Genomic DNA, 22,780 nt, shown 5'->3' on the forward strand with positions numbered 1-22,780 from the left:
GAGTGAGCGCTCGAACACACCTTTTTTACACATGAACCGGAGCCCCGGGGATCTTCACCTCTTGCATTCTCCAGACGTCCAGGAATCCCAGGACGCCACGGTGTGAGCTGCACCCCCTGATTTCACTATTCCCTTTGCAATGGGATACAAGCGCGATATGGTGTTGTGCCCACTGCACAACACCAGAAGGTGAGCACGTTTTTTTCACCTCTTTGTCTTCGTTATATCTGAAAACTTTTATGGCACATTGTTGCGCTTCCCTTTTGTGTTTCCAATTTTTTCTGCATATCGAGCATGGTAAACACATGGTGATCTGAGCTTTTTAACCACCTATATGCCACCTTCAATAAGACAGACAGCATCTAGGTGGCTTAACAGGGGGATGGGAATTAACAGGGACCAGTCATCAAATTTTACCCCATATAACTAATAGCAACACTTAAAATCTGCTTTCTCACCATGTCCCCTCCAGGCTGTCCTTGCTTTTGGATATGATATCATCCTGCGCCGTATGCTAATGCCCTGCAAGTAGTCCCAGAGTGTGTGGCATTCTCATGTAGTCACCGCTGATCTGGGCTGTAACCACTCCTACTAGGTTTGATCGACAGCCGGCACCGCTGATGACACTGCTCTTCTCCCTCTGTTCACTGGGTAGAGTACTGGGTAGAGTAGTGACGCAGGCCGTATATGTCACGCTTCGCGCTCTGGCCACACGCACCGACCGCGAGCACATTGTTACTGTGTCCCCGGCTGCTGGCGGGGCTGGGATTCGCATTGCAGGAGTCCCAGTCCATTATTCACCACGCTCTGCTGCTGCCCCCTCCACTGTGTCTCAGCTTCAGCGCGCATGTCCTCGTCTCCTAGGGCGCACGCACACTGGAGCTCTGAAATATAAAGGGCCAGTACGCCCATAATTAGTTGTACATCTGACACTAATCTATAAAGTCCCTGCACCTTCCACACTTCCCTGCCAGACCTTCAGTGCCCCTAGCCCAAGACTAAGCATTCAATTTTGCCTGTTTGCCTTAGCCGGGTTTCCAGACCTTCCCGCTACGTTATTTGACTCCGCACCTTTGCCGCCTGCCTTGACCTTCTGCTACATTTGACTTCGCTACTGCCTTATCCTTTGGTACCTCGCCTTGCCCAGCTACCTGGGTGGTCGAGCCATGTCAGGGGTAGCGATCTGGGTGTCGCCTGCTGCAGCAAGCCTATCCTGCCTTGCGGCGGGCTCTGGTGAAGACCAGCGGCACCTTAGACTCCGCTACCCGATACGGTCCTTGTCATCAGCCACACAGGTTAGAAGATCCACATCCAGCTCCGTAACAGTATAAAGGTAATATGTTATGTACACCACATGGTGAACATTAGGAGGAACATGACTCCCAGTAGTCCTGGAGAAAGAGGTGCTTTCTGTGTGATCCCGTGCAATGCTGTAATGATAACCATGGATAGGTGGTGAAAATGAAAAAGGTGTTATTGTGTAAAAGAACATCAGACAACATGTTTTGAAGGTATTATGGCCTTCCTACTCTGGTCCATAGGTAAATGCTTTATAGAATCAGTTTAAATAGCATTAAAGGAAATCTGTCATCAGTGTCACCTGAACAAACCTGCAAACAGGTAGTGCAGGTGACACTGATGACAATGGTACTTACCTGGTCCCATTCCGTGCTGTGGTTCTGAGGCAATCCTCTTTGGTATCTTCAGCTCCGGTCCCGACTTGGAGCATGGGCGGTGCTTAGTGACGTCACCGCTGCTGTTCTCTGCTGGGTCCTGCTGGGTCCTGCTGCTAGCAAACAGCAGCAGTGACGTCACTAAGCTCCGCCCATGCTCCAAGTCAGGCCCGGTACTGAAGATGCTGAAGAGGATTGCCTGAGAACCACAGCACGGAACGGGACCAGGTAAGTACCGTTGTCATTAGTGTCACCTGCACTACCTGTCTGTACCAACAGATTAGTGCAGGTGACACTGATGACAGGTTTTCTTTAAGTGCCTTAAAATGGCGCCATTTCTAAATACTAAGATAATCTTGGGGGGGGGGGGGCGGGGAAGAACAACCCTCATACTGATACATTAATGGGAAATAAACAAAATAAGCTATAACTTTCTGAATAGGGCAATTTGGAAACAAAGAAATTAAGCTGTGAAGCCTTGCTGGTACTTATCTTCTTACAAACTGTTATTTCAAAACAAAGATTTTAGGAGAAAAAGGGTCCTTGGAAATGCCTTATATGTGGGAGCAACTTATAAGAACCCAATGCCTTTGTCCGGTACTTCCATTCATTGTCACATAAATATGGGTGATCTTAAAATGAACTCTGTCTTTAAATACTCCATTATTTTCTGCAGGTTTTTTTTTTTTTTTTTTTACAATTTATGTTTTTATTTTCTATTTAGTGCAGAACAAAGTAACTATAATAAGGAAAAACATCAAGAAGAAGAGTCCATTAACCCATACCACTGCCACAACAATAATACAAAGGCGTACGATGCCAGACAGAAAGAACAAAACATGGCCAAAAAGAAACTCTGCATTGCAGCAGCCATTTGCCTGGCGTTTATTGTAGCAGAAATTGCAGGTAACATTCATAAAGTGTACACTGTTATATTCTAGGGATGGAACGGAACTTAAAGGGGTACTCCGGCGCTTAGACATCTTATCCCCTATCCAAAGGATAGGGGATAAGATGCCTGATCGTGGGGGTCCTGCCGCTGGGGACCCCCATGATCTTGCACGCAGCACCCCAGTAAAAATCAGTCCCCGGAGCATGTTTGCTCTGGGTCTGATTACCGGTGACCACGGGGCAGGCGGCGTGTGACGTCACTCCTCCGCCCCCGTGTGACGTCATGCTCTGCCCCTCAATGCAAGCCTATGGGAGGGGGTGTGACAGCTGTCAAGCCCCCTCCCATAGGCTTGCATTGAGGGGCGGAGCGTGACGTCACACGGGGGCGGAGGCGGGACGTCACACGCCGCCTGCCCGTGGTTGGACATGAATGGAGGGGGCGTGGCAGGCGTGGCATGACGTCACATCTCCAGTCCCGGAAACACAGAGGTTTCGGAGACTGGAGTGCAGCCGGTCATAGAATGCGGGTGCTGCACGGAGATCGCTGGGGTCCCCCTGTGATTAGATATCTAATGCCCTATCCTTTGAATCGGGGATAAGATGTCTATGGCCGGAATACCCCTTTAACACGACAGCATTTCCAAGCAAAATCCAACTGAAAATTTTTATTTGAAATTCCCAATGTATTTAATGGAATTCTGCTGAACTGTGCACACGGTGGAATTTCCTTGGGAGAAACATCTTCCAGGGAAAATCCTATTTCAACCTCTGCTTAAAGAATTGACGTGAATTCTTATGGCGGAATTCGCATCACTGCATAAAATTCCGTCAGGGCCAATTCACACTACGTATTTTCTGAACGGAATTCTGCTCTGAAATTCCACTGCGTTAAATCTGGTGCATTGTTTTTAGTAGGATTCTGCTGCACTATTCACACAATGGAATTTCCATGGTGGATATTCAGCCATGAAAATTCCATATCCCAGACTCTGTAAAAAGGATTAAAGGGGTACTCTGCTGGAAAACATTTTCTTTTAAATCAACTAGTGCCAGAAAGTTATACAGATTTGTAAATTGCTTCTATTTAAAAATATTAAAGGGGTTATCCAGGAAAAAACTTTTTTTTTTTATAAATCAACTGGCTCCTGAAAGTTAAACAGAATTGTAAATTACTTCTATTAAAAAAATCTTAATCCTTTCAGTACTTATGAGATTCTGAAGTTAAGGTTGTTATTTTCTGTCTAAGTGCTCTCTGATGACACGTGTCTCGGGAACCGCCCAATTTAGAAGCAAATCCCCTTAGAAAACCTCTTATAAACTGGGCAGTTCCCGAGACACGTGTCATCAGAGAGCACTTAGACAGAAAATAACAACCTTAACTCCAGAAGCTCATAAGTACTGAAAGGATTAAGATTTTTTAATAGAAGTAATTTACAAATCTGTTTAACTTTATATATATATATATATATATATATATATATATATATATAAAAATCCCAAAATAAGCAGCACATCGAGGTAATGAAAAAGATGTAGGTAGGGTGCACGCATGCTGGAGCCACGGTCCACTGGTTCCTTAATGATAAACGTAGTAATATGCAGCACACCAAAATTCAAGTGCAAAGTGCTTTTTATTCCATGAGGTACAAAAGCGACGTTTCGCCGGCCTCACGCCAGCATTCTCAAGTGATATATATATATAAAATTCTGGATAACCCCTTTAATCCTTTCAGTACTTATCAGCTGCTGTATGATCCACAGGAAGTTCTTTTCTTTTTGAATTTCCTATCTGTCTGACCACAGTGCTCTCTGCTGACATCTCTGTCCATGTAGGGAACTGTCCAGAGCAAGATAAGTTTGCTATGGGGATTTGCTCCTATTCTGGACAGTTCCTAAAATGGACAGAGGTGTCAGCAGAGAGCACTGTGGTCAGACAGAAAGGAAATTCAAAAAGAAAAGAACTTCCTGTGGAACATACAGCAGCTGATAAGTACTGAGAGGATTAACATTTTTAAATAGAAGTAATTTAAAAATCTGACTTTCTGGCAGCAGTTGATTTAAAAGTAAATGTTTTCCAGTAGAGTACCCCTTTAAGATGTTCATTCCTTTGGCAGAATCCACTCAGAAATGCATTGCCATCTATGGAGATGGAACATTTCCAAATGTCCCTAGTGCTGGCCTGTTCTGCTGGGGCCAGATACAGATAGAATCTCCGCCCGCATTATCTGGTGGAGATTTCATAGTATGAATTAACCCTTACATTTCCAGGAGAAATAACAAAGGAAGAGCACAACACTCCGATTTTGCCATGCAGGAATATGTCGTTGATATACGTCGCTTACTATTATCTTTGTTTATGAAATATTTCCCATAGGGTGATTTCTGCCAGTGTATAGCAGCCACCAAGTGCCTTATTTGCAAATATTTAAAAAAATCATGTGACGGTAAATCGAATTTCCTCAAAAGAACAAAAAGTTGTACCGTGAGAAATATCTGACAATGAATATATTCCTTTATTTTCCCAATATTTAAAGGGGTGCTCCGCTGATCAGCGATGTGAACAAACCATTCCGAATGCTGGAGTCGGCGCCGGGAGCTCGTAATGTCATAGCCTCGCCCCCTCATGACATCACGCCCGCCCCCTCGATGCAAGTCTATGGGAGGGGGCGTGACAGTCGTCACGCCCCCTCCCATAGACTTGCATCGAGGGGGTGGGATGTGATGTCATGAGAGGGCGGGGCTATGACATCACAAGCTCCCGGCGCCGGCTCCAGCTCCAGCATTCGGAACGGTTTGTTCCAAACACTGAGCAGTGGAGTACCCCTTTAAGATCTGTGTCTATGAGTAAAAGTTGGAGCGCTGCTATTGGAGTCTCTGAAAAACAAATAAGATTTAGAAGGCGCTTGGTGGTCGCATATTTCCACACTGACAGAGTAGAACTAATAGTCGGGCTTATTGGTTTTAGCATCTTACTAGACAGGGCCTCTTTAATGGTATTAACTATGGGATTCATGTTAGCTTGTTCTAGACCTAGAGGAGCCTTAGAAAGCTGAATCCCTAGGTATTTGATACCATCTTTAGCCTCAACAAATGAATAGGTATGTATTATGTGTAATACATACCTATTCATTAAAGGGGTACTCCAGTGGAAAACTTTTTTTTTTTTTTAAATCAACTGGTGCCAGAAAGTTAAACAGATTTGTAAATTACTTCTATTAAAACATCTTAATTAATACCACAGAGGAAATTATTTTCTTTTTAGAACACAAGCTCTCTGCTGACATCATGACCACAGTGCTCTCTGCTGACATCTCTGTCCATTTTAGGAACTGTCCAGAGCAGCATATGTTTTCTATGGGGATTTTCTCCTACTCTGGACAGTTCTTAAAATAGACAGAGATGTCAGCAGAGAGCACTGTGGTCATGATGTCAGCAGAGAGCTCTGTGTTCTAAAAAGAAAACAATTTCCTCTGTAGTATTCAGCAGCTAATAAGTACTGGAAGGATTAAGATTTTTTAATAGAAGTCATTTACAAATCTGTTTAACTTTCTGGCACCAGTTGATGAAAAATAAATAAATAAATAAAAGTTTTCCACCGTAGTACCCCTTTAACTGTTGACCAATATTGTCCACAGGTCCAGTCTACTCTTACTCTGTAGGTTGACATTTTTATTGCTTATTAATAAAGTGCAGTTTGTCTACTTTTTCTTTAGGTGGTTACATTGCAGGAAGCCTGGCCGTGGTAGCTGACGCCGCTCACCTTTTTGTTGATCTTTCTAGTTTGTTAATCAGTCTTTGCTCCCTGTGGTTGTCATCAAAACCAGCAACAAAAAGACTCACCTACGGCTGGTACAGAGCAGGTAAAAAATTTGAAGTCAATGTTCTGTGGGAAATGTTTTTTTTCTAGAAATGTTAATAAAATCCCAACTGGAATAGAACTGGGGTCTAGGCTGCCTTCCTAAGAGGATTTATCAGGCAGAAGTGAGTGATGTCCAATCCTCAGGAAAAGCCATCAATTGCGGATTGCTAGGGTGCCGACCTTCCCCAACTGAATTGCGTGCAAAGTTATTTTCCGAGACTATTATAATGAAACCTAAAAGCCTGTAAGGCGGTAAAAATGATCTTTTAAAATAATCAGGTTGACAAAAAAAGGGAAACTGCCCGATCCCCCACTGTTGCTTTGCCAACACTTGTTGGATCCTTGTGATCACAGCTACCTGATCCTCTCTCGACTTAGGGAAATACCCACTCAGCCGCTTCAGTGAGCATCAGGATAGTCTAATCAGTGAGGTTTTTTTTTTTTAAAGTCAAACTCAAATAGAGAAAAAAACATGGACATGGGCAAAGCAACAGTGGGGGATCGGGCAGTTTCCCTTTTTTTGTCAACCTGATTATTTTAAAAGATCATTTGTACCGCCTTACAGGCTTTTAGGTTTCATTATAATAGTCTCGGAAAATAACTTTGCACGCAATGCAGTGGGGGAAGGTTTCTGATCCAGCAGGCTGCCTCCCAGGCGGCCCTCACTTCAACGGGGTTTTTTTTTTTAAAGTCAAACTCAAATAGAGAAAAAAACATGGACATGGACACCTTAAAAAAAAAAAAAATAATAATAATAATAATAATAATATATATATATCACTGGACAGATCCTTTGAGAGAAGTCAACAAAATAATATTGGTAGAGGTCCAACTCCCGGTGCCCCTACAAATAATCTAAATGGAGTTGTTCCACTATAGAGTAACAGAAAAAGATATCCGGCTATGCTATGATTCCTTCCTAAAATGTAAGCATATGCTGCTGATTTAATGCTATAAGTCCAAAGATCAGTGTAGGTGGTGCTTCACGCTGAGATAAGGCAAGTGAATAACTGAACACATAAGAAAAAGAATTACGGGGCAGCTCACCAGTTTCAGGGGGCTGACGAAGCACCAAAGGGTGCGATACGGCTGTGGCCCTGATGTCTGATTCCCCCCGTAACATCTCAGCCTCCCCGTTCTCCCACCGCCTGACCGCGATGCTACAACTCTAAATGGAGTGTTGCAGTAACTAAGTTGTTTATCGCGGCACAGAACATACATATATACAGTCATGGCTGTGCCCGATACTGCACCGTAGACGCATTATTTTGTGTTTTTGTGTTTGGGTGAAGAATGATAGGCGGCAAAAACACTTTAACCCAATAAGACTAAGCCCTACCCCGAGAGGAGTAACTTGTAGCTTCTGAGCCTCAATGAAAAATCTCCAATAGGGCCCCATGTTCCATTTATAGTACTGGTCTCTCATGGGGCCGATGTGCTTTGGGGACCCCTTAGGCACCAGGGCCCCATTGGAACTGCTAATTCTGCACCCTCTATAGTTACTCCCCTGCCTACCCCTTTGGAAACTGATTCCTTCAAACAATATTGAATATTAGTGCCATATTCCCACAAAATTGTTTCTTTATTACCTAGGTTTAGTGTATGTTTAGAAGACCACCAATATCTAAAGCAATTGATACATTTATGTTACGGCCCTTTAAGCAAATTATGAAGGAGTCAACCAGCTTTTCTCTTGTATTATCTGAAAAATGCCCAATATCAGCAAATGAAATATCTCTCGTAATATGAATTTTTCTTGGAGCTTGGAGAATTTTTCCAACACAGCATTTTATTTTTTTCTATATCTTTTTAGAAATTGTTGGTGCCTTGCTTTCTATGGTCACCATATGGGTGGTGACGGGAGTGTTGGTCTATCTGGCTTGTGAAAGAATCCTCCATCCGGATTACACCATTGACGGCGCCGTGATGCTCATGACATCTGTCTGTGCATTAGGCGCCAATATAGTGTGAGTTGTGTTATTATGTTACTGATTTGTTGGTAGTTTTTCCTTTTTTGTAGTATACAAAAATTGTAATAAAAATAAATAGCACAAAACTGAGACATTTAATGATCACAGAATACAATTTTTTATTACATTGTCTTTTCTATAGACTGAATTCTAATTTATTCATATACTGCATAAACAATTTTACACTGAGAGTAAAAATATCCTTTATTATTTTGAATACATTTATTTACCTTCAGTATACATGTCTAATATATATATTCTTTTTCTAAAGTATTTAAAGGGGTACTCCCGTGGAAAACTGTTTTTTTTTTTTTTTTAAATCAACTGGTGTCAGAAAATTAAACAGATTTGTAAATTACTTCTATTAAAAAAAAAATCTCAATCCTTCCAGTACTTATTATCTGCTGAATACTACAGAGGAAAAGGGTTTTCTTTTTGGAACACAGAGCTATCTGCTGACATCACGAGCACAGTGCTCTCTGCTGACATCTCTGTCCATTTTAGGAACTGTCCAGAGCAGCATGTGTTTGCTATGGGGATTTTCTCCTACGCTGGACAATTCTTAAAATGGACAGAGATGTCAGCAGAGAGCACTGTGGTCATGATGTCCGCAGAGAGCTCTGTGTTCCAAAAAGAAAACCATTTCCTCTGTAGTATTCAGCAGCTAATAAGTACTGGAAGGATTAAGATTTTTTAATAGAAGTAAATTACAAATCTGTTTAACTTTCTGGCACCAGTTGATTTAAAAAAAAAAAAAAAAAAAAGTTTTCCACGGGAGCACCCCTTTAAGTCAACAAAGCTATCTGACTTAACACATTTACATTCAGTATTTTATATTTTTTATTGTATTAAAAAATCTGAATACAAATTGAGTTTTAAAAATACAGTTATGTTACTCACCATCAAATATTATTTATTTGGAGCTTTTTATGTTGTTTTTCTAATTTACCCATATTCCTGAAATCTTGCAGTTTCACTCTGAGTCTCATTATAGAATGACATTTCCTGTTTCGTAGAGATCAGTTTTCAGAGGTCATTTTAATGTCATCTTACAGAGAGGCATTACAGTGAAAGTTAACACCTGTGTAGATAATACAGGATTCACCTTTCACAATAGGTGATGGTCACAGCTCATCTACTCTACTACTGCTTCATGAAAGGCTGACCATTCCGATTCTGCAGAGAATACTTTTCAGTAGTCATTACATTATTATCACGATTTAGATTACAATCAAAGATTACATCTTTATATAGATAATAAAGGATCCACCATTCACACCACCACTGGTCACTAAGCTTCATAAAGGCTGACCATTCCTGTTTTGCAGAAATCACTTCTCAGCCATCATCACATTTTTATCTCAGAGAGGATTAAAATGAAAGCTAACACTTCTATTGTAAAGATGAAGTGGTGTCGCTCCGGTGGGGTGGTGTCTCTCCGGCGGGGTGGTGTCGCTCCGGAGGGGTGATGTCGCTCCGATGTCCATTTGCCCAGTGACTTTGAGTATGGTTAAGTATAGTGCCTATATATCGTTGTAGCTAACTTTGCCATGTAATTGTTTACATTTACATCTATTGCACTTTACTCATTTTGGGATATGCATTTTATATGTGCCTGATGTGTTAATTTCTTTTGGGCTGTAATTGTTACACTGGAGTGACACATTATTTTTTATCCCCCTCCTTGGGTGGAATCCTTCCATTTTTTAACCCCTTAAGGATGCAGGGCATACCCGTACGCCCCCTTTCCCGAGTCCTTAAGGACTCAGGGCATACAGGTACGCCCTGTGTCTCTCTGGTCCCCGCCACTTACCGGGCAGGGACCGGACTGGGATGCTTGCTGAGATCGTTCAGTAGGCATCCCGGCATATCACTGAGGGGGGTCCTGAGACAAACCGGCGATCTGTGGTTATTCGGGGTCATCTGGGTCATGTGGGACCCGATGACCCAGAAAAGGAGAGTGACCAGAGGTGGCAGCAGCATGAGTAGACTATATAGTGGCTGATTGACACAGCGGGGAGGTGGCGGTAGCATGAGGAGACCATATAGTGGCTGAATGGCACAGCCTGGAGTTGGCGGCAGCATGAGGAGACTATATAGTGACTTAATGACACAGCCTGGAGGTGGCCACAGCTTCAGGAGATCATATAGTGGCTGCATGGCACAGCCTGGAGTTGGCGGCAGAATGAGAAGACCATATAGTGGCTGAATGACACAGCCTGGAGTTAGTGGCAGCATGAGGAGACTATATAGTGGCTTAATGACACAGCCTGGAGTTTGGGCAGCATGTGGAGACCATATCGTGGCTTAACCCCTTAAGGACCCAACCCATTTTCACCGCAAGGACTCGGCATTTTTTGCACAGAGAGTGAGTTTTTCTGAAATGGTTTTTGGGGGGCATGTCACATTTAGGAAGCCCCTATGGTGCCAGAACAGCAAAAAAAAAAAAAAAAAGAATGAAATACTGTTATGGAAACTGCGCCCCTCATGGAACGTAACAAGGGGTCCAGTGAGCCTTAACACCCCACAGGTGTTTGCCGACTTTTCGTTAAAGTTGGATGTGTAAATGAATAATTTTTTTTCACTAAAATTATGGTTTTCCCCAAATTTTACATTTTTACAAGGGGTAATAGGAAAAAATGTCCCCCAAAATTTGTAACCCCATCTCTTCTGAGTATGGAAATACCCCATGTGTGGACGTCAAGTGCTCTGCGGATGCTACAATGCTCAGAAGAGAATGAGTCACATTTGGCTCTTGGAAAGCAAATTTTGCTGCAATGGTTTTTGGGGGGCATGTCGCATTTAGGAAGCCCCTATGGTGCCAGGCCAGCAAAAAATAAATCCCACATGGCCTACTATTTTGGAAACTACACCCCTCAAGAAACATAACAGGGGGTACATTGAGCCTTAACACCCTACAGGTGCATTTCACTAAAATCCCCCCCCCCCGCGCCCCCCGAATTTACCATTTTTACAAGAGGTTATAGGAGAAAATGCACCCCATGTGTGGATGTAAATTGCTCTATGGGTGCACTACAATGTTCAGAAGAAAAGGAGCGCCATTGGGCTTTTGGAGAGAGAATTTGTTTTGGAATGAATTTGCGTTTACAAGAATTTGTTTGTCCATGTGCGTTTACAAAGCCCCCGTGCTACCAGAACAATGGACCCACCCCACATGTGACCCTATTTTGGAAACTACATCCCTCACAGAATGTAATATGGAGTGAAGTGAGCATTTACACCCCATTGGTGTTTGACAGACTTTTTTAACAATGGGCTAAGCAAATGAAAAATAAAATGTTTCATTTTCATGGACCACTGTTCAAAAAATCTGTCAGGCACCTGTGGGGTGTAAATGCTCACTGCACTCTATATTACATTACATGAGGGGTGTAATTTCCAAAATGGGGTCACATATGGGGGGGGGGGGTTCCAGAGTTCTGGCACCATGGGGCCATTGTAAACACACGTGGCCTTCAATTCCAGCCAAATTCTCTCTCCAAAAGCCCAATGGCGCTCCTTTTATTCTGAGCCCTGTAGTGCGCCAGCAGAGAACTTTACATTCATACATGGGGTATTTATATACTCAGCAGAGATGGGGTTACAAATTATGGGGGGACTTTTTTCCTATTACCCCTTGTGAAAATGAAAAATTTAAGATAACACCAGCATTTTAGTGAAAAAATAAAAAACTTTAAGTTTCACGTCCAACTTTAATGAAAACTCTTCGAAGGCTCACTATACCCCTTGTTATGTTCCGTGAGGGGTGTAGTTTCCAAAATGGGGTCACATGTGGGTGTTTTTTTGCTGTTTATGTCAGAACTGCTGTAATGATCATCTACCCCTGTACAAATACCTCAAATGTACATGCCGTTCTCACTCTTGAGCCTTGTTGTGCGCCCGCAGAGCATTTTACGTTCACATATTGGGTATTTCCATACTCAGGGGAAATTGTGTTACAAATTTTTGGGGTCTTTTTTCCCCTTTTACCTCTTGTAAAAATGAAAAGTATGGAGCAACACCAGGTTGTTAGTGTAAAAAATTACTTTTTTTACAATAACATGCTTGAGTAGACCCCAACTTTACCATTTCATAAGGGGTGAAAGGATGAAAGCCCCCCCCCCCAAATTTGTTAGGCAATTTCTCTCGAGTAATACCCCATATGTGTCCCTAAACTGTTGCCTTGAAATACGACAGGGCTCCGAAGTGAGAGAGCACCATGCGCATTTGAGGCCTAAATTAGGGATTTGCATTGGGTAGGACATAGGGGTATTTTACGCCAGTGATTCCCAAACAGGGTACCTCCAGCTGTTTCTAAACTCCCAGCATGCTTGAACAGTCAATGGCTGTCCGGCAATACTGGGAGTTGTTAATTTGCAACAGCTGGAGGCTCCATTTTGGAAACAGTGCTGTACAAGACATTTTTCATTTTTATTGGGTGGGGGGGACTGTGTAGGGGTATGTGTATATGTAGTGTTTTTGACTTTTTATTTTGTGTAGTGTAGTGCAGTGTAGTGTAGTGTTTTTAGGGTACATTCACATGGGCGGGTTTACAGCGAGTATTCCGCTGGGAGTTTGAGCTGCAGCGGAAAATTTGCTGCATCTCAAACTTGCAGCGAGAAACTCACTGTAAACCCGCCCATGTGAATGTACCCAAACCTCCAGCTATTGCAAAACTACATCTCCCAACATGCCCTTTGGCTGTCCGTGCATGCTGTGGGTTGTAGTTATGCAACAGCTGGAGGCACACTAGTTGCAACACACTGAGTTTGTTACTTAAATCAGTGTTTCCCAACCAATGTGCCTCCAGCGGTTGCAAAACTACAACTCCCAGCATGTACGGTCTATCAGTGTATGCTGGGAGTTGTAGTTTGCAACACTGAGTTAGGTAACACACTCTCAGTGTTAGGTAACAAACTCTCCAGTATGCCTTCAGCTTTTGCAAAAACTACAACTCTCAGCATGCAGTGACAGTAGAAGGGCATGCTGGGAATTGTAGTTATGCAACAGCTGGAGGCACACTGGTTGGGAAACACTGAGTTAGGAAACAGACAATGTAGGAAACCAGTGTGCCTCCAGTTATAGCAAAAATACTACTCCCAGCATGCCCAAACAGCCAAAGGGCATGTTGGGAGTTGTAGTTATGCAACAACTGGAGGAAAACAGTTTGGAGACCACTGTACCCCTCCAGATGTTGCAAAACCTCAACTCCAAGCATGCTCAGACTGCCCAGGCATGCTGGGAGTTGTAGTTCGGCAACATCTGAAGGGCTGGCCTGGACATCTGCCTGGACAATCTGGGCATGCTTGGAGTTGAAGTGTTGCAACATCTGGAGGGCTACAGTTTGGACACCACTGTATAGTGGTCTCCAATCTGTGCCCTTCCCGATGTTGTAAAACTACAACTCCCAGCATGCCCAGACAGCCAAAGGCTGTCTGAGCATGCTGAGAGTTGTAATTTTGAAAGTCCTAGAAGCAGCAGTAAAGATCACTTTACAGCGATCTTCACTGCTGCCTCAGAGACCGTCGCTACCTCCACTTGCCTGCCGGTCCTTCCCGTTGCCTGCTCCACTTGCCAGTCCCTGTCCCCGCATGCTCCCAAGGTACCTGCCGCCGGTCCCCCTGCATCAACGGCCCCCGCCGCCATCTTCCCCCGCTCTGCCCAGACCGGGGCGGGCAGAGCGGGGGATCTGAACTCTCACCCCGGCCCCTGCCCTGCGATTGGCTGGTCAGTCTCTGACAGCTCCGATCATCCCTATTTTCCAGGCTATCGGGTCACCAGAGACCGTATCAGCCCGGAATCGGCGCAAATAGCCAACATGGGGGGGCAGGGTCCCCAGGCATTGTCACAGGATGCCTGCTGAATTATTTCAGCAGGCATCCTGCTCCGGTCCCCGCCTGGCACCCGGCGGGGACCGAAATTCCCACGGGAGTACAGATATGCACTCTGTCCTTAAGTCTCAGGGAGCCAGGGTGTACTGTCCTTAAGTCCCAGGGAGCCAGGGCGTACATGTACGCCCTAGGTCCTTAAGGGGTTAATGACACAGCCTCGAGTTGGCGGCAGCATGAGGAGACCATATAGTGGCTGAATGATGCAGCCTGGAGGTGGCAGCAGCATGAGGTGAATATATGGTGGCAGTATGAGACAGCTTGAAGCTGGCATCAGCATTAGGAGAACATATGGTGGCAGAATGAGACAGCTTGGAGGTGGCAGCAGCAGCATCATGAGTACTGAAAGTGACCCGGTGACAGAGTGGTGCGGTGTGTGGCAATACCAGTACCCGGTGACGAAGATGGGTGAAAAAAGGAGAACTTGGCATCAGATGTGTGGCATCAGGCAGGTGGCAGGATCAGAATAGTAGCTGAGGCAGGTAGTCAGAAGAAAACGGTCTCTTTTCTAAAAGTTTTAGTGTACACAAGAAAGTATTGAGGATATGCATTATGTAAAACTTAACTTTTCATAATATGCTTAGGATAAAATATATGGACTTTTATATATGGAATTTTTTCTTAAATTAAACAAAAAGGAAAGTTGTGCAAAAAACACCATGTGCCACCTACACCACCAAGTATTAATGTGATGCAAAGACCTATAAAAGGTGGAAGGGAACAACTTCATTGTAACCGGTGGGGGTAAAAACTTCCCCTGTAAGGCCCTACTCTCCCATTATTAATTCCCTTCTTTGCAAGTGTTACTCACCCTAAAAAGGGTGGCCCCACACAGGAACCTCTCCCTATTTCCACCTACACACACTGCTATTTCCCAGGGTTTTCAGGTGGAAATACGGATTGGTTACTGTGTGGGTGGCTCAAGGAGGGTGTGCTTTGCGGTGTACGAATGGCTGAAGTGCATGCAAAGTTTCCTTCCCATTGTTAGGAGGCCTTGCACATGGGGAAACACTTCAGAAACCGCTTGACAACCAGATTGAACATGTGTGCCATGCAGGGCGCATGGCTCATGCTTCCTTATCGCAGCGCAGACAAGATGCTCTTCTCGTTGTCGGTCACCATGGTTCTCATTTCCAGTTTTCGTGGAGTATGATTTTATTTCTTCATGAATGACTTTTAGGAGTTCCTCCCCTGTATGACTCCGTTCACCAAAGCAAACCATGTGAAGAACAGCATCTACCACCGTGCCCTGCCCACATGGTATGCTGGAGGGGCACTGAGACTTGTCCATGCAGTGGAGGCTGAGGACATGGTGGAGGATAAGGAGGCGGAGTCGCACACTGTCTGTCACAGGACCAATGGCCTGAGAGCGTGGAGGCAAAAGTGGCGTGACCTGTCCAAGTTGCTGTTGTGGCTGTGCAGGAACCACATTCACCCAGTAGGTTCAAATGGTTTTTATTGAATTTTTCAAGAATTTTTACAATACAATAAACAAGGCCATTACAACAGTATGACCCAGTAGGATGTAAAGGACATGTATTGTCCCTGACCTAAGTTACAGCTCCACACGTCGGCGCTGCCGTGCACTTTGGTACACATCGATAAGCTCAAGGACTGGCCCATCTTCTGTTTCACAAAATTGTGCATGGCTGGTACTGCCTTCTTCTCAAAGAAATGACGGCTTGGGACTCTCCACCTCGGCTCGGCACAAGCCATCAGTGCTCTGAAAGGTGCAGAGTCCACCATTTGAAAAGGGAGGGACTGCAGCACCAGCAACTTGCACAGGAGCACATTCAGCTTCTGCACCATTGGATGAGTGGGCGCATACTGTTGTCTCTGGGACAAGGCTTCGCCGATGGATTGTTGGTGGAATTACTGACTCGAAGTAGGAGGAGCATCTGGAGTGACAGAAGATAGGTATGACACACAGCTCCCTTCGGCTGAGGTTGTGGAGCCTTGGCTGGCTGAAACAGGGAGCGGCGTGCCACTGGGTGATGCAGCAGGCTTGACCACCACATCGGAGCCACGGTTCTCCCAGGCTGCTTTATAGTGACGCTGGACATGTTGACGCAGGGCCGTGGTGCCAACACTGGGACCCTGGCCACGCTTCACCTTCTGCCGACATATCTTGCATGTGGCCATGTTAACCTCCTCCGGATGCTTAATGAAAAACTGCCATGCCGCCTAGTAGCTGATTTTCCCACCAACAGTCCGCACTGATTGACTGCTACTGCCGCCGTCTCCAGGAACCCCTGTTTCATTACCTCCCGGGAAGGTAGGCTGCTGCGAAGCAGGTGGTCTACCCCGGGCACGTTTGGCTCCAGACTTTCCACTTCTGCCACCATGCTGACTGACAACCATGCTACCACCTTGCTGGCTCAGCTGCTGCCTCACGGGCAACCTTCAACCCCCTTCTCCTGATGATGATGATGAAGCCCCTTCTGCACCCGGCTCCCTAGTGCGATCGGCTTCATCATCATCGAGTTGTGTCTGCACGTCACTGATGTCCTCTTCAGGTTCCTCAACAGTGTCTGCTTCAAGAGCCTGAACGCTTGCAACACCACCTCCCACACCACTCTCCTGATCACTACTTGCCCTTCTAGTGGAGGAAGTGGCGGATGTCTTCTCCACTTCTTGGCTGGGCAGTAGCTGCTGACTGTCCTCTAGATAATCCTCACTAAATAGTGGAGCTGAACCCAAAGCATAAGATACTTCTGTGTGGGAGGGAACAGCATAGGACAGAGGCAATGGGATGACAGGGACTGCTTCCGGGCCATGCCAACTGAGGGTTGTGTCTGAGGAACCCACCGACTGTTGACTGAGGGGTGTCAGATGTCACTTGTGATGAAGTGGATGACCCTGTTAACCCAACGATTTCAGATGGGTTGCTGGTCGAGACATGACCACTAGCTGATACCGGGAGCTCAGCCCTCTCGCTGCGACTCCTGCTGGCACTCCCCCTAGTCTGCTGCGACCTCTGCCTGATGAATTTAGGCCTCTGCCACTCCTCTGTGCACACCCTGGCACTTCTCTGCCTTACATAGTTAGTGCGTATATGAGGGGAGTACAATACACTTCACTACGCTTAAAACCGTATTTGTGTACAACACCAGCTGGTGTGTACTTTTGCCTGGCCTTTCACAGCATCTATACCCTTAAGACTTTAACAGGAACAAAATAGTACACCACTTAGATGAACGTATGTGGTATGCACTTATGAGGGGAGGACAATGCGCTCCATTACACTTAAAATAGTATTTGTGTACAACACCAGCAGTACACACCAGTGCTGCAGCACATAGTCGCTGTGTACTACACCCAAAATTGCACTTTCTCTCTCAAACTCACTCCCTTCCCTATCAGTGCTTCTAGGCAGAATTTGGGTTTGAGGTGAATCGCTGCTGTTCTGCGCAACACACTGCTCTCTGTCCCTCTCTGTAATAGAACGCTGTAGTGACTGGTAGGGGAATTGCTGCTGTAAAAATGCTTTTCTGTGCAACACACAGCGTTGTCTGTCCCTCTCTATCTCTTTGCAATAAAAGGCTTAAGTGACTGGCTGCAAGAAGGCTGCCGATTTTATAGGGCTGTGACATCACAGGGGTGTCTGGCTGCTGATAGACTGCATGCTGCATTTGATTCAGGCATATGTATTTGCATTTGTCCTCATATACTGCACTTTATTCTGAATTTGTTAAAAATGTTTGAAACTGGACAGAAAATAAGGAAATAAAATATATGTAGAGAGGATGTGTTCTGACTAGAGTTCACATGTTCAGGTTAACTTTTCAAATTGTCTATAAAACTTCTATTCAAGTCGATCCTGAACACGGAGCCCATAACATTTCCTGGTGTTCTACTCATGACTGCTTCTCCTTGTTTTGACTTGACAGCTTGGCTCTGGTCCTGCATAATACAGGACATGGTCACAGTCACTCAGGAGGTCAACACCAACATATGGCACCCGATTACCAGCCTCAGACTAATGCCAGTATACGTGCCGCCTTCATCCATGTCATTGGAGACCTGTTTCAGAGTATTAGTGTACTCATCAGCGCCCTCATCATATACTTCAAGGTCAGTTCATAATATCTTCTTATGAAAGGAATTGGCAGCATACTGTGTGTTCACTATAGGGATACAGGGAGAAGGAAACAACCTCTCAGGAACCAGGGGTCATTGACGTAGACGCATGTTTTTATAGTTTTACATCAAAGTGTACCTGCACTTTCAAAAGAATTTTAAAAACCTGCATTGTTTTATTAGAGTAACCCCTAAGAATACAGGCAATGTGATTTCAGGACTCTCACTGCTGTGATTGAGCCCAGGAGAATCTCCTCCTTGATGCATAGCTAATTCTGTTTGCTAGTAGTACTCACATCTGGCTTTTCTTTCCCTTACTTGTCTGGCCAATTACAGGACAGCAACTACTATGTCAAGAGATTGTGCTTTTAAAAGTGAATTATGCAGGGGAATGATTTATAGCACACTACTAGTGATGAGCGGCATTGGCCATATTCGAATTTGCGATACTTCGCGAATATATAGACGAATATTCGTCCTATATTCACGAATTTCACGTATTGGTTATATTCTCATATTCACATATGCGAATATTCTCATTTGCGAATATTTGCATATTCGCGTATTCAAGGAAGAAAACAGTGAGGGGGTGGGCAACTTTACTATTGGTTGCTAGGGATTTTGTTAATAACCTCTGACAAGTGTATTTGCATCATTCTAATTAGCCCACAAGTGAAAAAGAAGGAATATGCGAATATTCACATATGCGAATATGCGCACATGCGAATATTCACTAGACATGTGCAGAACCAAAAATTTTGTTTTTTTCGTTTTGTTCGTTTTCATTTTTTTTAAAATTTTCGGTTCTGTGAATATTCGGAATGCTGTGCATTCGTCATATTCGTTTTTCGGATGCATCCGCGGCAATTTCTTTCGTTTTCGGATGCATTCGTTAATAACATCGAATGCATTCGTTAATTCGGATCTTTCGTTATATCTGTAAAATTCATTAAGTTTAGCATTCGTTACTAAACGAAATGCACATTAGTTTCACTTGCTGATCCTCTTTTGTAATAAATAGCAGGTGTTACCTTAGGATTCTTGTTGTTTTCACCTTTTTTTTGCAGTTTTCTCTGTGTAGGAAGGCAAGTTTTCCTCAGGTAAACCCAATGAAAAGAATCTAATTCATTCCTTACATTCGGTTTACTCATAACAAATGCATTCGTTATTTGTTAACATGCATTATTCATTATGCGTTACTTAACGAATGCATTCGTTAACTGTATATTCGTATTCATATTCTTTTTCGGAAATATTCGATTTTTTTTTGTGCATTCGGATTGTAACGAACACCCGAAAACGGGAAAATTCGTTAAGTTTAGTATTCGTTCCGAAACGAATTGCACATGTCTAATATTCACAAATGCGCATTTGCGGAAAAATGAATATTCTTGAACATATAATTTTGAACATATAGCGAATATATTCGTAATATTTGCGAATTCGCGAATTTGTGAGGGGAGCAGATATTTATTGCTCTGTAAGTGCTGTGTGAGCAACAGGATCATAGCAAGGAAGGATTTACATCACAACAGCATCACTGATTTAAGCATTAAAGGGGTACTCCACTGCCCCAGCATTCAGAACAAAATGTTACAAATGCTGAGTACCCCTTTAAACTGCTGCTGATGATAAGATTGGTGGCTCCTTGTAAGATCACTGATTAGAGAACGAGGGAGGATTACATTCAGGAGGCAGCACTGTTCACATAGTAAGAACACAAGTATTTACACAAGGGACAGCTTCCTAGGACTTAATGGATGGTCAGAAATAAGAAAAAAACCTTGATTTACCTATCAGGCACAGTGTGGACTTTCTGGAGGAGGCACCTGATTTGTCTGGGTGCAACGCTGGGTGCAACACCGAAGGCTCGTGACATCATGGCCGCGTCCCGCTTGTGATGTCTAGGATGTCTAGGATGCCGCAGCCAAGATCCTTTGGATAGGGGATAAGATGTCTAGGGGCGAAGTACCCCTTTAAGTCAGCCATGCAAAAGCAACTATTTATTCATAAAAAGCAATGCCTTTCAATCCTCTACTGCAGATTCTAAAGTTTCTGCACTGGGGATCGGCTTCCTGCTTTACTTTCAGATAATTTTTTGTTAAAGGACAACTCCAGTAAAAACCATTGTTATTCATATGAATTCTCACCTGTAGCCATGATGTCTAATGTCTCTCGTTATTGTTTGCAGGCTTCTGAATAATAAAATATCATGCAGAAAGTGTCTAGGGCTACTGTATGCCTGCAAACAGTGATTTTTGTAACCATGATAGTAGACAGCAGATGACATGAAGAAAACAGAAGAACATTATGTTGATGTGGGCTAGGTCAGGGGGTAGAGGCACCTTCTTTTGCTGAATTTTATTTTAAATTTTTATTTAAATGTAATAGTTTTAGAATGATATGTGTGAATAACAATCGTAACAATAGTAATTTTCCATTTTAGCCACAGTACAAGATAGCCGACCCAATTTGCACGTTTATATTCTCCATTTTTGTGCTGGCCACAACGATTACTGTTCTACGAGATATTCTGCTTGTGTTAATGGAAGGTAAGTGATGGTGAAAATATCTTTACATACCACTCTTGGGAGAGATATGTAAAGATTAAAGGTCTTATCCAGGAATACAAAAACTGAGCTAATTTCTTTCAAAACCCAATCCCTGTCTGTCTCCAGGTTGGATGTGGTTCTGCAGTTCTGTTCAGTTGAAATGAGGGGAGTTAACTTGTAATACCACACCCAACCTGGGGACAGACATGGAGCTGTTTTTGAAAGAAATTAGCTCTAATTTTCTATTCCTGGATAACCCTTTTAAAACATTTCACATGACTCTGTCAAAAGTATTTTTAAAATGTATAAAATTATTTCCCATCCACAGAATAGGTGTCAGGAGTAACTTCCCACTCTACCAATCCCCAGCTGCAGTGATTTCCCGCCTCAGCTTGTAATTGGTGGAACGGGCCCTCACTCTTGAAACCAGATAAAGAGGTACTCTGCCCCTAGACGTCTTAGGAATAAGATGTGTGATTGCAGGGGACCACCGGTGGGGACCCCCGCGATCTTGGCTGTGGCATCCCAGACATCCGGTGCATGGAGCAAACTTTGCTCCATGCGGGATGACTGGCAATGCGGGGCTGAGGCTCGTGACGTCACGGCCATGCCCCCTCAATGCAAATCAATGGAAGGGGGGCATGACGGCCATCCCATAGACATGCATTGAGGGGGCGCAGTCATAACGTCACGAGCCTCCGGCGCTGCACCTGACGCTCTAAACGAATGTGCAGCAGGGAGATCGCAGGGGTCCCCCGCGATTAGACATCTTATCCCATATCCTTTGGATTGGGGATAAGATGTCTAGGCACAGAGTACTCCTTTAATCTCGAAAGGAGAGGGCCGGAGCGAGGTAAGAGAAAGGCCCCGTTCTGGAGATCCCCGCGATCAGACACTATAAAGGAGATTTCTCAACAAGTGTACAGAGGAAAAATTGGCTAGTGCCTATATCAACCAATCAGATCGCTTCTTTCATTTCTTAAAAAAGACCTCTGAAAAATGAAAGAAGTGATCTGATTGGTTGCTATGGGCAACTGGTCAACTTTTCCCCTGCACAGGTTTTGATAAATCTCCTTTGATGTTTTAAAGGGTTACTCGGGTGGAAAAAAAATGTTTTCAAATCAACTGGTGCAAGAAAGTTAAACAGATTTGTAAATCACTTCTATTTAAAAATCTTAACCCTTCTAGTACTTATCAGCTGCTGTATACTACAGATATAGTACAGAGAAATTTGGGAAGTTCTTTCCAGCCTGACAACCTCTCCTGCTCTGGGCAGTTCCTGACATGGACAGAGGTGTCAGCAGAGAGCACTGTGGTCAGACAGAAAAGAAATTCACAAATTTCTGTTTTTTACAGCATCTCATAAGTACTCGAAGGATCAAGATTTTTTAATAGAAGTCATTTACAAATCTGTTTAACTTTCAGGCACCAGTTGATCTGAAAATCCTGCGCCTGTACTGTAACTATGCAGAGCCGCCATGCCAAAGATTTTACCGCCCCCACAAAAAATTTTTTTATTTTGCCATAGATTTTGTGGTAACATGAAACCCACATAAAGCAAGCATATGGAAAATTCCTATGGGAAATTGAAAGAGTTATGGCTCTTAGGAGGAGATGAGAAACAAAATGAAAAATGGCTTTCTCATGAAGGGGTTAAACCAGTGGTCTCAAACTGTGGCCCTCCAGATGTTGCAAAACCGTTGGCTCTCCGGGCATGCTGGGAGTTGAAGTTTTGCAACATCTGGAGGACCACTGGGTTAAACCATATATAGTGGAAATAACATTAAGGGTGGGGTCACATGTTGCACATCCACTGCGTATTTGTTGCTGCGGATGCGCTACTGCTTGTCTTTAGAGTGTGCCTCCA

General features: G+C 43.9%; 1 protein-coding gene across 4 annotated transcripts in view; it reads left to right on the top strand.

The window, feature by feature from the left end:
- Nucleotides 1-22,780, top strand: part of SLC30A8 (solute carrier family 30 member 8) — a 47,095-nt gene that overhangs the window by 18,876 nt on the left and 5,439 nt on the right. For 3 of the 4 annotated variants that reach the window (XM_056522642.1, XM_056522645.1, XM_056522644.1), the window contains exons 2-6: nt 2,398-2,579; nt 6,278-6,424; nt 8,237-8,390; nt 18,172-18,355; nt 20,808-20,913. In XM_056522642.1, the coding sequence (XP_056378617.1) occupies nt 2,398-2,579; nt 6,278-6,424; nt 8,237-8,390; nt 18,172-18,355; nt 20,808-20,913 (773 nt within the window). Of the gene's footprint in view, nt 1-2,395; nt 2,580-6,277; nt 6,425-8,236; nt 8,391-18,171; nt 18,356-20,807; nt 20,914-22,780 lie in introns of all 4 variants that reach the window. The other variant, XM_056522641.1, reaches the window with a different exon arrangement.

Source organism: Hyla sarda, chromosome 5 (assembly GCF_029499605.1).
Source record: "Hyla sarda isolate aHylSar1 chromosome 5, aHylSar1.hap1, whole genome shotgun sequence".
NCBI classification, from domain to species: domain Eukaryota; kingdom Metazoa; phylum Chordata; class Amphibia; order Anura; family Hylidae; genus Hyla; species Hyla sarda.